This window comes from Panthera tigris, chromosome A2, assembly GCF_018350195.1.
Source record: "Panthera tigris isolate Pti1 chromosome A2, P.tigris_Pti1_mat1.1, whole genome shotgun sequence".
Lineage (NCBI taxonomy): Eukaryota > Metazoa > Chordata > Mammalia > Carnivora > Felidae > Panthera > Panthera tigris.
In genome coordinates, this window is record NC_056661.1 from 112,980,344 (window position 1) to 112,993,708 (window position 13,365).

The 13,365-nt window shown below is 39.0% G+C and overlaps 1 protein-coding gene across 2 annotated transcripts in view; it reads left to right on the forward strand.

The window, feature by feature from the left end:
- DNAH11 (dynein axonemal heavy chain 11) overlaps nt 1-13,365 on the forward strand; it is a 356,336-nt gene that overhangs the window by 138,145 nt on the left and 204,826 nt on the right. For both annotated transcript variants that reach the window (XM_042967928.1, XM_042967929.1), the window contains 4 exons: nt 6,400-6,531; nt 8,344-8,504; nt 12,092-12,248; nt 12,370-12,515. In XM_042967928.1, coding sequence (XP_042823862.1) covers nt 6,400-6,531; nt 8,344-8,504; nt 12,092-12,248; nt 12,370-12,515 — 596 coding nt within the window. The remainder of the gene's footprint in view (nt 1-6,399; nt 6,532-8,343; nt 8,505-12,091; nt 12,249-12,369; nt 12,516-13,365) is intronic.

A 13,365-nucleotide genomic window follows, 5' to 3' on the forward strand; every position in this document is an offset into this window, starting at 1 on the left:
ATTGCTTTGGCTATTTGGGGTCTTTTCTGGTTCCATACAAATTTTAGGATTGTTTGTTCTAGCTCTGTGAAGAGTGCTGGTGTTATTTTGATAGGAATCGCGTTGAATATGTAGATTGCTTTGGGCAGTATCGACATTTTAACAGTGTTTGTTCTTCCTATCCAGGAGCATGGAATCTTTTTCCGTTTCTTTGTGTCTTCTTCAATTTCTTTCATCGGCTTTCTATAGTTTTCAGTGTATAGATTTTTCACCTCTTTGGTTAGATTTATTCCTAGGTATTTTATGGTTTTTGGTGCAACTGTAAATGGGATCAATTCCTTGATTTCTCTTTCTGTCATTTCATTGTTGGTGCATAGGAATGCGACCGATTTCTGTGCATTGATTTTATATCCTGCAACTTTGCTGAATTCATGAATCAGTTCTAGCAGTTTTTTGGTGGAATCTTTTGGGTTTTCCATATAGAGTATCACGTCATCTGCGAAGAGTGAAAGTTTGACCTCCTCCTGGCTGATTTGGATGCCTTTTATTTCTTTGTGTTGTCTGATTGCAGAGGCTAAGACTTCCAATGTTATGTTGAATAACAGTGGTGAGAGTGGACATCCCTATCTTGTTCCCAATCTTAGGGGGAAAGCTCTCAGTTTTTCCCCATTAAGGATGATATTAGTGTTGGGTCGCTCGTATATGGCTTTTATCATCTCAAGGTATGGTCCTTCTATCCCTACTTTCTTGAGGGTTTTTATCAAGAAAGAATGCTGTATTTTTTGAAATGCTTTCTCTGCATCTATTGAGAGGATTACATGGTTCTTGTCCTTTCTTTTATTGATGTGATGAATCACGTGAATTGTTTTGCGGATATTGAACCAGCCCTGCATCCCAGGTATAAATCCTACTTAGTCGTGGTGAATAATTTTTTTAATGTATTGTTGGATCCGGTTGGCTAATATCTTGTTGAGGATTTTTGCATCCATGTTCATCAGGGAAATTGGTCTATAGTTCTCCTTTTTAGTGGGGTCTCTGTCTGGTTTTGGAATCAGGGTAATGAATACACAGTAAAATCCTAGTGCCTGGTCCTAAACACTGGTTCCACTGTTTATAACTGTGTGAGCTTGAGCAAATTCTCATACATAAAATCGGAATAATGTACCTCCCTCATAGGGCTATTGTGATGATTAAATTAGAATTATGTACGTATATATGTATATGCCTACATACGCGTGCACACACACACAGTGCTTATTAGGTAGTAAGAGCTCATTAAATGTCAGCTCTTATTATTTGTTGCTGCTGTCAGAGAGGAACTAGATGAATGGCCATGGGGCTGATACTGAGCTCTGTGCACCACTCTTTGTGAGAGTGGAAGCATGGCCCGAGTGTCAGGAGCCACTTCTTCATTTGTGCTCTGGGTTTCTTCTGACGTGGACTCCCAGGATTCCCTCAGTACCTTTTCTCCTGTGTCTTCCTGTTCTCATCCTGGCTCATTGCTGTCAGTTTATAAACATTCCCAAGTGTCTCATTACTCACAGGCAAAATAACTAGCAAAATTGATTCCTTTATGTCCCATCTCCCATTTTCTGCTCCAACCCTGTAACTTGGCTCATTCTTATTTGTCTCCATGACCCCATTTCCACCACTTGACTGAATCGCATTGTGTTGTCATTAGAAGTACTTACTCTTGCTTTAATACTCTCCCCCTTATTTCATGCCTGTTTGAATTCTCCTTTGCCACCAACCTCTTGGACTCTTCTTCAGTTTTCTTTTCTTGATTTTCTTCTTCCTGCTCCTTTGTGGCTTTTCCTTATGGTGCTGACTTATGTTCCTTTTTCTTCTCACCATACCGTACATCCCTGCTAATTTCATCTACTTTTATGTCTTCTCCCTTTCTTTTGTAATATGCTCATGACTGTCATCTCCAGCCCAGGCCTCTCCCCTCAGGCACAACCAAAAAGCATATTGGGCTTCTCCATTGAAAGTCTGACGGGCACATCAAGCCTACAACATTGAAAATATGTTCACTCTTCTTCTCAAACCTGCTTGTCTAATGTTCTCAAGCTCAGAACAAAGCACCAATGGCCTTCACCAGTTTCTTACCTAGAAGCCCATTTGACTCTGACTTTACCTACTGTCTAATCAACCACCAGATCTCTTCCGTTACCCTAAATATATCTGTTTTCGCTGCTTCCCTCACCACTTTGTTAATATCCTGGTTCCAGACACTTTTCTCACTTGGATGGCTCTGTCTCCCTCCCTCCTCTCCAAGGCTGTTTCTCTCTAGTCTTGTTTCCCTCCAATCCATCATCACAGGCAGAGAAATATTTTAAAAACAAATATCGAATTATTAGCACACTTCCTAGAACCCTTTAGCAACATCTTGTTGCCCTTGAAGTTCAGACTCTTCAATAAGCTGGCCAAGCCCTGTGTGTTTGGACCCCTCTTTCTCTATCATCTGTACCTGTGTGGTCTACCACACTCTGCCCTTCTCCCATGCTGCACTTAACTTTAAGTTCCTTGACAGGGTCACCTGCCATGTGCTGGGTGTTCACATGGGTGCTTCTGGTGGCTTACTCCCTGCTTCCGTGGGTGGGCAGCCTCTGAGTTTTTACAACCTAAATTACACTCATCCCTTAAGTTTTAGCCAAAATACCCTTTTCTCTGAAATGTCTTTCCAAGCCCTTGATTAGGCAAGGCCCCTTTTCTGTGTGTCATTGTAGCTACTTCTTGTTCCAGCAAAATGATTATAGTTATTTACCTGCATTCTGCTTTGACCTGTAACCCCTGGAAACAGTAATCACGTTTGTCTTGCTGTGTGATTGAAAGAACAAAATTGTGCTTTGGTGCGTACTGTTGCTGTTCTTCGTTTGTTCATTTCTTCCTTCCTACATTCCTATAATGAGTGCGTACTGAGATGATGCCTTATGCTGGCCACTCTACTGGGTATGGGATTGTGGTAGTGAATAAGACATGTAAGGGCCTTGCTCCTTTAGAGCTTATAGTCAGGGGAGGAGTCAAATAGTAAATAAGGAAATAAGTAAGTGAATGGTAGGATACTAGTAAGTACCACGAAGAAAAGAAAATAGGAACCTATAGAATAATGGGGTAGGGGATGATATTAAATGGGATGACCAGGGAAGGCCAGTCTGATGAGGTGAGTTTGAAGTAAGATATGGATGATGACAGAAAGCCAGCTGCACAAAGATCAAAGGGAATATGTCCAGGCACAGGAAAGAAAGAGTTTCTGTGGCCATGAAGCAGCCGTGACAGAGGGACGTCAGGAAGGCCAGGCAGGCAGAGTGATGTGCGGTGGGAAACGAGTGGTGGCAGGTCCTAGAGGGCTTTGCGCTCACGAAGAGGAGTTTGGATTGTATTGGAAGGAGGCTTCTCTCTGGTTCAGGATATATGCTCTATTTATGCTCCAGCTAAAGCTAAGGTGTACGAGGAAAACAGCTGCTTGAGTTTCAAGGTGAGGTATAGGCAGTTGACTTAAGGCAAACATCTGTGATCCTAGCAGAAACTCTTATAACACTGCTTTGAGCAAGGGCAAGAATAAGTGCTGATTACATGACAGGCTATATGTTTTCTTTTTTTTTAATTTTTTTTTTAGCTTTTATTCATTTTTGAGAGCGATACAGTGTGAGTGGGGGAGGGGCAGAGAGAAGGAGGCAGAATCTGAACCAGGCTCCAGACTTTGAGCTGTCAGCACAGAGCCTGATGTGGGACTCGAACCCACCAACCGTGAGATCGTGACCTGAGCTGAAGTTGGACACTCAACCAACTGAGCCACTCAGGCACCCCGACAGGCTATATGTTTTTTAAAAGCTGCCAAGGTACATTTTATATGTCATGGGCCATAAACTTGTAGGTATTGATAATATGACCATCTAGTGATAGTGCCTGATGCTACCACCGAAATGATAGACCTTTTATAACTCTATTTTTGTGGGTACAGAATTTTATGACTTAAAAAAGAGCATTGCTAGGAACGTTTAATCCCGAAAAATGTCAGATCCCCAACATAGGATGCTGAACAGATAATGTTGACGAGCTGTATTTTTAATCATCTTTCACTTGGATGAACTTTTGTTAAAAATGAATCAATAATGGAGAAATCACAGGTTGTAGGAACCTCAGACAAGACAACGCATGTGAAAGCACTTGAAATTATAAATGTTCTCACAAGGCATAAGTTATTATTACTGTCGTTACAGCCAATTCTTTTTAACCAAATACTGGAACTGGTATACAAGTTGAGACTTTAAAGACTGGCTGTCTCAACCGAGATGAGAAAATATGCAATGCCAAAACACCTCTTTTCTAACCAACATGCATATGAATTTTGTTGGTCAGCTTATGTGTGCAGAGGCTAATAATGTACACGTATTAATCTACTCAGCAAAGACTGAGTACCTACTGTTTGACAGCTAGCCCCTTAGTGGCTCTGGGGATAAAGTCATGTACTAGACAGGCACACATATGCCTTCATGGAACCTAAAATCCAGGGGATAGTGAACATGGTGTATGTGAAATAATGATCACGTGTGCTTTTTTTTTTTTTTTTAAATAAAGTGGCCACATTTTATAGACGTAAACTATTAAAAGATAAATGCTTATAAGGATGTTGTATATTGTGAATGTCTAAAGTAAATATTTTTTATTCCTTTGAACAAACTTTCCATGGGTTTGATTTTGAATCCCTTTCAAAGACCTTTTTTTATAATAAAATTTTAAAAATGTTTATTTTCACAGAGAAAGCACAAGCAAGGGAGGGGCAGAGAGAGAGGGAGAGAGAGAGTCCCAAGTAGGCTCTGCACTGTCAGTACACAGCCCGACGTGGGCTCGAACTCACAAACTGTGCCATCATGACCTAAGCCGAAATCGAGTTGGACGCTCAACCACCTGAGCCACCCAGGCACCCCTGTCTCGAATGCCTCTTGCACAGTGGATTTCTCCACCTCAAAGTTGGTGGATGGGTTGGTCTTGCTGAGGCTGGGACAGAAAATTTATGTGATGTGACCAGTAAGAGCTCAGGCGTTGAAGGCATACTGTCTGGATTTGAATTACCTCTCCCCTGCTAATATTCTTGTGCCTCAGTTTCTTCATCTGCAAAGTTAGGATAGTAATAGATTTTTGCAAAGATTGAATTGAACGATGTGGACAATATGGTTTGTCAGTGCCTGGCACCTTGCACAATCTGATTTCATATATACTGTGTGTTATGGTTATTACCTTTTGGCCTCCTTCTGCATTCATAGTACAGTTACATAACCTTCTCCAGTTCAGCTGCACAGCAGGCTTGGGGAAGTCTGCAGTGTTGGCTGTTTTCTGGGATGTGTTAATAGTGCTGTAGGAAGCGTGTTTTTGACAGGAGGTCACAAAGGTTTGAGAGCCTCTGGTGATGTGTCATATTCACTCATTACCAACTCTCTCAGGAGCTCTAACGGTTTGTAATTGACTTTCCTTTGCGGGGTGACAAGAAGGAAAAAGGGGACAGTATTATTTTACTCTGTTACCCTGAAATAAGGCAGAATTTGGCGGGGGGTGGGGAGGCAAGGCTGGCTCATAAGCCTTGAATAAGGCAGACATGTTCTGAGTAAATAAATATGCTCACAAAATGACTGCTTAAGAGAGTAACTTTAATTTAGATTTGACACAATTAATGGTAAATATTTTATATCAGATCTAGTTTACACATGTATGTATACCCTCAAAAGTCTGAAACTGAAATAGTTTCACAAAACAATACACATTCTTTTGTAATGCAACATTTTCTATTCCATTCTCTTACCTGTAATTCCATTTCATTCCCTTGCATTCTTTGGAAAGAGACCCGTAGTGTGAAAAATATTGATGTAAGAAATCACTGGACCTAATAAGAATAGGGATATGAGTAAGAAGAATTAAGTGGGATAGTCTTACCCTATACGTCTTAAATATTTTCAAAGTAATTGTCCTATCCCTTACGCAAAAAACAAAACAAAAACCCCAAATAACCAAAACCACTTGATATTTAGTTCTTACTATACTTTTACAGAGGTTAGCTCAATTTGACTTTTCAAATTTGTAATCTTTTCTATCCCAGCAAAGTTGTGGATTTATCATCATTTGGGCAGAAAGTCAGTGCAGTGCAGGCAGAAAACCTGGCTTCTACCTCTGGCTTTGTCATCACTCATTTTTGCCTGCCTTCTTGAGTCTCAGCTTAGGGTGAGAGGGGTGTTAAAATATTTACTGTATTTAAAGTAATTAATTTCATAACATCCCTTCCTTTCTCTTCTACTTTTGGGCTGTTTGAAGGCTAGCTGAGATACATACTTGAAACGGTTTTGTAAGCTAGTGTGCTCTTCACAAATTGGACTGTTGGATTCTATATTTGTAACCCTTACTTTCTCTTTACGAAATTTCTTGTAGATTTCTCAGTTGAATACACTGATAGCCCTTTTACTGGGAGAACTTCTACCTGGAGATAGGCAGAAGATCATGACAATTTGTACCATAGACGTCCATGCCAGAGATGTGGTGGCCAAACTTATTTCTCAGAAGGCAAGTTCATAGAAATTTCATGTATTGTGTGTCGTTTCCTAAAAGTGGTGTTTATTGTCAAGAGTACTTCCAAGAAAGGTGTTTTTTAAGTTGTATATTTTTAATTAGTTCTATGAATTTAGTTACACTTACTGTGAGTGACTTTAAGTAATTATCTTCATGAGAGTTATCCCAAGTCTTACACATCAGAGTTTTGCCAAGTCAGGAACCTCCAATCCATACCATCTCAAAAACTAACCTAGGATGTAAGAACCTCGTGAAGTCACCGTGTTCGTTTCTCTGTCTTCAGGCTTTTCTACACATCATCATCTTGGTCTGCTGGCCTGTGTTTTTCACCTCTCTGGCTTACCCAGCCAATAGCAAAAAGATTGTCATTTAAAACTTCTCTATGTGCCTTTGATTAGTTTCCTTTGGAAGAAAGAGGAATATTGGTCACCCCCCCTTTTTTTTTTTTTTTTTTTTTTAAGGCTAAATGACATTCTTTGCAGAAGTCACTTTCAGGGCATGAATATCCTTCTGACCTCTGTACACAGCCTTTGTGTCTCCTAAATACTGGCACTGTTTCATGGGAAAGAATTTTCTCAGCTTTTTGCTAAAATACATTTCTACTTAGAAATGTCAAAAGTGTGCTTGTCTCCTGAACAACATTGGTGAATCATGCCTGTTGGCTACTTTCTCCTCACCCCTCTTTTGTCTGCTGGTGATGGCACTCTAAAGCAAGACCATTCCTTTTACAATATGAATGCATGTATGTATTTTGAAATGTTTCCTGTTGTTTTTCTAGTTCTTTCTCAATTTATTAAAATCAAAGTGAATTTTCATTCTCTCCAGAAAGTGCCAGCGCTGCTTCTTTATGTAAGCCATAAATGTAAAAAATACTTCTTCCAAGTTCAGGACCATCAGTGATATTGTGTAATTGCTAATCCAAAACTGATCCCCTCTACCACTTACCAGGTATTCTCATTTTGATAATGGACCATTGGTAACTATTCTTTGATTATGACCTTCCACCTTTTTACATACTTTATTATGTTTTTTCAGTGGTGATGGCTTACGGTAGGATGAATTGTGATTTAAAATATGTCCTTTGTACTCAAAGAGGTAAAGACTTTGTCTAATTACTGATCATCTAATATATACAGTTGTACAATGTTGAGATGTATGTAGGCATCAGAACATTTAGTAGATAATAATTGTGGTAACTTAAATGGCTCCCAAGAAGTCCTAGGGTCACAAATGTATTGAAAGAGACTGGAATTGTTTTTTCAAATTGGAAAAAGAATGGATAGGATTAAGAAAAGAAAGAATGGCAATGAAAAAAAAATACTATGATTTAATTTAATGAAAAATGAAGTGGAAAATCTACTAAAAGCAAAACTGGCTTTAGAATGGACTTTGTTGAAAGTATAGTTTATTGATACCTCTGACATGAAGAAATTATGGTTTATATGTTTTACTACAGAGTGTGTTTTTCCATCTGATTTCAATGATAAGAGTATAAAGTTAGAAAAGGGATCAAATCCCCTGGGCTGATTCATAAAAGGGGAAAAAAGCATTGCTTGAACAAATTGATGTTGTTTTACAGTAAAAGCCTTCTTAAAATGAAGGCTTTTATTACACATAGTTTTGATGAAGTATTGAACCATCTGCAGTTGTGATTTGCAATAGCATGAAGAGATTGCTGTCTTGTGAGAATTTTAGAGATAAAATGTGAATCAGCAGAACCGATTAGGCGAAAAAAGTGTGTTGCCTCAAAACACACATTGTCCTTGTAATATCTTGTGATATGTAATGATCTTGTGATGTTTTCAGGTTGTCAGTCCCCAAGCCTTTGCTTGGCTTTCTCAACTTCGTCACCAGTGGGAGGACTCCCAGAAACACTGCTTCGTAAATATTTGTGATGCCCAGTTCCAGTACTTCTATGAATATTTAGGAAACAGTCCTCGGCTAGTGATCACTCCTTTAACTGACAGGTAACAAGGATAAGTGGAAGTCAGCTGAGAAAAAGTGAACCAGAGTAGTCCCCTAATGTGGGTAAGGGTGTGTGAGATGGAACAGAAAGGTGTGAGAGAAAATGATGAACAAACGTGGAAACTATGAAAACGTGTGTAAATGGGCTAATGGAGTCGCATGGTAGACATTGACTTTAGTTTGAGACAAGGTCAGGAGAACCAAATTAGAGAAGCAGAGATAGAGACACTGGACAGACAGATCATGAAATCATGACCAGATTAATATGGCAGAGGGCAGCCCTTGTGATCATTGAGTCCATTCTCTCCTGTTATCCATGGCTAACATTCTGATTCCAGGGTTTGTAACTGCCTCCCATAATTGCATCCCTTTATGGAAAGTGTGAACATAGGAATTGCCTACATTCAGATTAATTTTTGAGGGATTACCTACAGTGAAGAAAAGAAGAGTGGGAACATAGGTCCATGAAATGGTTTAACAAACACTTAGGAAATACTGTGCTGAGCGCTTTTCCAGAATTAATTAAAGAGACAGGGGTCCTGCTCTCATAGAATGCACTTTCTCGTTGACTGTGGCATGTGAATGGCTGGGAATGAGGAGGAACAATAATCAAATTAACAAAGTTATTTTAGGTGGTAATATATGGTAAAACAAAAATGAAATAGGGTGATAGGTTAAAAAGCATTTTGAATGGAGAATCCACTATAGATTGGGTAAAGAGATATTTGAGTTGGGACGTAAATGACAAGTAGGAACTAGCTATGCAAACATCCTAAGGCAGAAAGTGACAGGCAGAGACAAGTGCATAGTTTCTAAGATGAGAAAGACATCAGCCCGTTCAAGAGATAAACACAGAGCCAATATGGCTCAAGTAGGTCAAAGGGGAGGGGATTACCATTATTAAAAGTTCATTGCCACTTGACTTTAAGTCAATATATACATACCGTCAGAATGTTGTAGGAAAGGATAAACCACTTTGGCATGAAATTCCTTATTAGTATTTCATCCTCTGTTGAATTACTTGGTGAGAGAAAGCATGTATATTCATGGGCATTCGTGAAAAAGGAAAGACACCTCAAAATCACAAGAGTGTTCCTACTTTTCCAGTTTCACCATACATACAGTTTATCTGAGAATGAAAGTGTAGGCATTTTTCTTTCTGGGCTCCTGGGTGTCTCGCTTGAGCATCTGACTTCAATTCAGGTCATGATCTCACATTTGTGGGTTCGAGCCCCACATCAGGCTCTCTGCTGACAGCTCAGATCCTAGAGCCTGCTTTGCATTCTCTGTCTCCTTCTCTTTCTGCCCCTCCTCTGCTTGCGCTCCGTCCCTCTCCATCTCTTAAAAAAAAAAAAAAAAAAAAGAAAAAAAAAAAAAAGACAGTGTCAGCAGTTTTAAATATGTCAGTAAAGCTGGCTTGTGTTGATGGTCTTAGGAAGTCCGTGAAATACTTGCACTAGCTTTGTGATTATTCTTGGTGTATTAATCTGCTCCTGATTTCATCACTGATAAATTGTAATTCTGTTTTTCTAATTCAGTTCTCTTTAACTTGTCTCTAACTAAAACTCTGTTTGCTATCTTAACTGGTTAATTTATGTACTTCTTTCAGTGTGAGAGATTAAAATTTGTATCTTGACAAAATCACTTGAGAGTAGTCAAAACTTCAAATGCTAAAAGTCTACTATATATGTGCCATTATAAATAAAGATGAGAAGAAGGGAAGCACAGGGTGTAGGAGAAGATGGGAAGAGACACTTCAGAGTGTGCCAGTAAGTGAGGACTAATAGCTTATTAACTTTTTGATTAAAAAAAAATCACTATGTGGTTTATTTGCAGCTTAAAAGGAAGCTGAATGTTCATTTTGATAGAGTGAATGGTGCTGTGTAAGATGTTCACTTGGTGAACATTTCTTTTCCATTACATTTTTTGGGTTGTTTACTAATTGTTTACATTAACACAATGTTGCCTTCCAAACATGCTCATTACATCTCGTATGATGTTGATCTTCCCCTTGTGTGTGGTAGGCAGGGCAGTCAACCTCCGCAACAGTTCCTGCTTCCCTACGTGGGCAGGTTCAGAGACGTAGGTCAACCAGCTTGTAACTGAGAGACCTGGGCTGGAGTGCAGGTGGACTGGGTAGGAGTGTGAAAGATAAGCCGTTACAGAGAGACCCAAAACATAATGAGGTCAAGTCCATGGAGGCAGATGTGTCACTTGCATAAGTAACAGTCCAGAGGAGAGGGGCTCAGTAGTACAGGCTGGCAAGTGGCCAACATACCAAACAAGACTTCCGCCTTTGTTTTGGCAAGTGAAAGAAGGCTAAAAGATCTAGAAGGAGCTGTTGTGGGATTTCTCTACAGCATTTCAGCACACAGTGTGTTCATTGGAGTTTGGTCACTTGGCTGCTCCTGGCTGGAGGGTGGGGGGAAATCTAGTTGGAGCAAATAGCCACATGTCCAACCAAAACTTGGAACCATGAGAGAAGATTATTAGCAGATAGTCTGCAGTATAAAAAAATACTGTAATTCCTAGTTCAGAGGTCTTTGCTTTCCATATTCATTGTAAGATGTGCTTAAACATGTGATGACCGTAAAATATAGATACACTTTACATTTGCATAAGTAATTGCTTCTGTTTGCCTAGCACTCTGAATTTTTTAAGGCATCTATCTTTGGCATTTTAATGAATCCGTACAATAAATTTCTCATATTACAGAGGCACGTTGTAATATGAAATGAGAGGCACATTGATGTCAAAAGACTTACTTAAAATTAACATCTGATGATTGGCAAAGTAGACCCTAGTCCCTTGACTACAGATGTCCATGTGTATGTCTTTCTATTAGGTCCACTGTCTGTAGTAAGACAGAAGTAATTTATGAAAACCTCATGTTAGATCCTTGCTATTTGTTAGTTTTTCTTCTTTTACAAGTATTAAATTCTGTCTTTGTATAATTCTCCTCAGCTGGAGAACCTCTGAATCTTTCCTGTAAAAATAGGTATTATCATAATCTAAATGCATGTAGCAACATGTTCAAAATGAATTCCTGATATATATTTTAATGTAACAAATTTTGTTTTGTGTGGTTGCTTTATATATTGAAATACATATATATTTGCATACTTTACATTTATATATATTTACGTATCTCATCTTTTAATGTATTCATTAAGTATCAGTTTAATGAAGTCAGTGTTTAATTCATCACCAAGATTTCTGTTTTTCTTTTATAAACAATAGTTTTGAGACGTTGTCTGACATCAATAGTATCTCTACCTAGACATATCAGAAATTCAATGGCATTACAAATCAAGTGTTACTTGTATTGATACACAGCTCTTAGAAAATAAGAAAAAGCAATACATGCTTTATTTTTTTTAAGTAGCCAACCTAAAATTAAATTTGATATAAATTATTATTCTGACTCTTGTTATTGCCACGAACAAATCCTAGGTATATTAATATTGATTGTTATGACCATATTGTAGAGCCTGACTTCTTAAACTAAAAAAACAAAGTTGTATTCTCCATTATGTTTTCTAGAAATATGATATCAGCCTGTAACATTGGTATTTTTTGTTATTGAAAGGTGTTACATCACTTTAACTCAATCACTTCATTTAACCATGAGTGGAGCCCCAGCTGGCCCAGCAGGTACAGGAAAAACAGAAACCACCAAAGATCTTGGACGTGCCCTTGGCATGATGGTTTATGTATTCAACTGTTCAGAGCAAATGGACTACAAAGTAAGATAGTCATAAAATGTTATATTCTGACAATATTATTTATTCCTGATTTGGAATGATTGAAACTAATAGCTCAAAACCTTCTTCTGTTAAATTCTCAATGGCTCGCTCTGTGATTTAGTCCATAGGAAATATCTATAAGGGATTGGTGCAGACAGGAGCTTGGGGCTGCTTTGATGAATTCAATCGAATTTCTGTGGAGGTTCTGTCAGTGGTGGCAGTGCAAGTGAAAATGATACATGATGCCATCAGAAACAGGAAAAAGAGGTGAGTAGCGCCTGGCTTCTTTCTCTTGTTACGGATACAAAGAGAAACATAAAACAGTGAAGCAAACCTCGTCTTCTTCTCTTGCTGCCTATCTGCGTCTTGTAAAATGGATAAAAGCAAACCTCATCTTCTTCGCTTGCTGCCTATCTGTGTCTCGTGAAATGGATAAAATAAGAGGAACTGGTTTATTTTGAAGAATGATTTTGAATAACCTCCTATTTTTGTTAGCGGTTTTTAATTGTTGAATGCAACAAAGGTGTACTACATTTATACGTAAAAAAAAAGAAAAAAACCCTCTTGATGATGCTAAATCCACTTAGCAGTTCTCCGTTCTGTTCCAACTTGACCTTCTGTTTGCACCGGACACAATCGGTCCCCTCCATTCTGCCGGACACGCTTCTTCACATTGGTTCCAAGACACCACCATCCTCCTGGTTTTTTCCCAGCTTCAGGGATGCCCCTGGGCTGATTTCTTCTCATCTACAAAATCAGAAAAAGTATAGAAACTGTCTTACTGATCATCGTGGTGACTAAATGCAGAGCCCTGGGACAAGTGTCTGGCACATAGCCCTGTATCAGTGTTTGCTGTTATTTTTTGTTATTATTTTATGACCTATCAGTACTAGATGTCACAAGGCTCAATCTTTGGGTCTCATTCCCTTGGTAATTCCACCCAGTCATGTGGCTTTGAGAACCATCTGTCTGCTGGTGGCTGCTGGGTGCCCAGACTTCCTTTCTCTGATACCTTGACCTCCAAAGACAGTGCCTGTTGGAGCATCTCAGGACTCCACTTGCTGCCCCGTAGGCCTTTTATATTTAATAGATGCAAAATCAAAATCCTGGTGTCTCC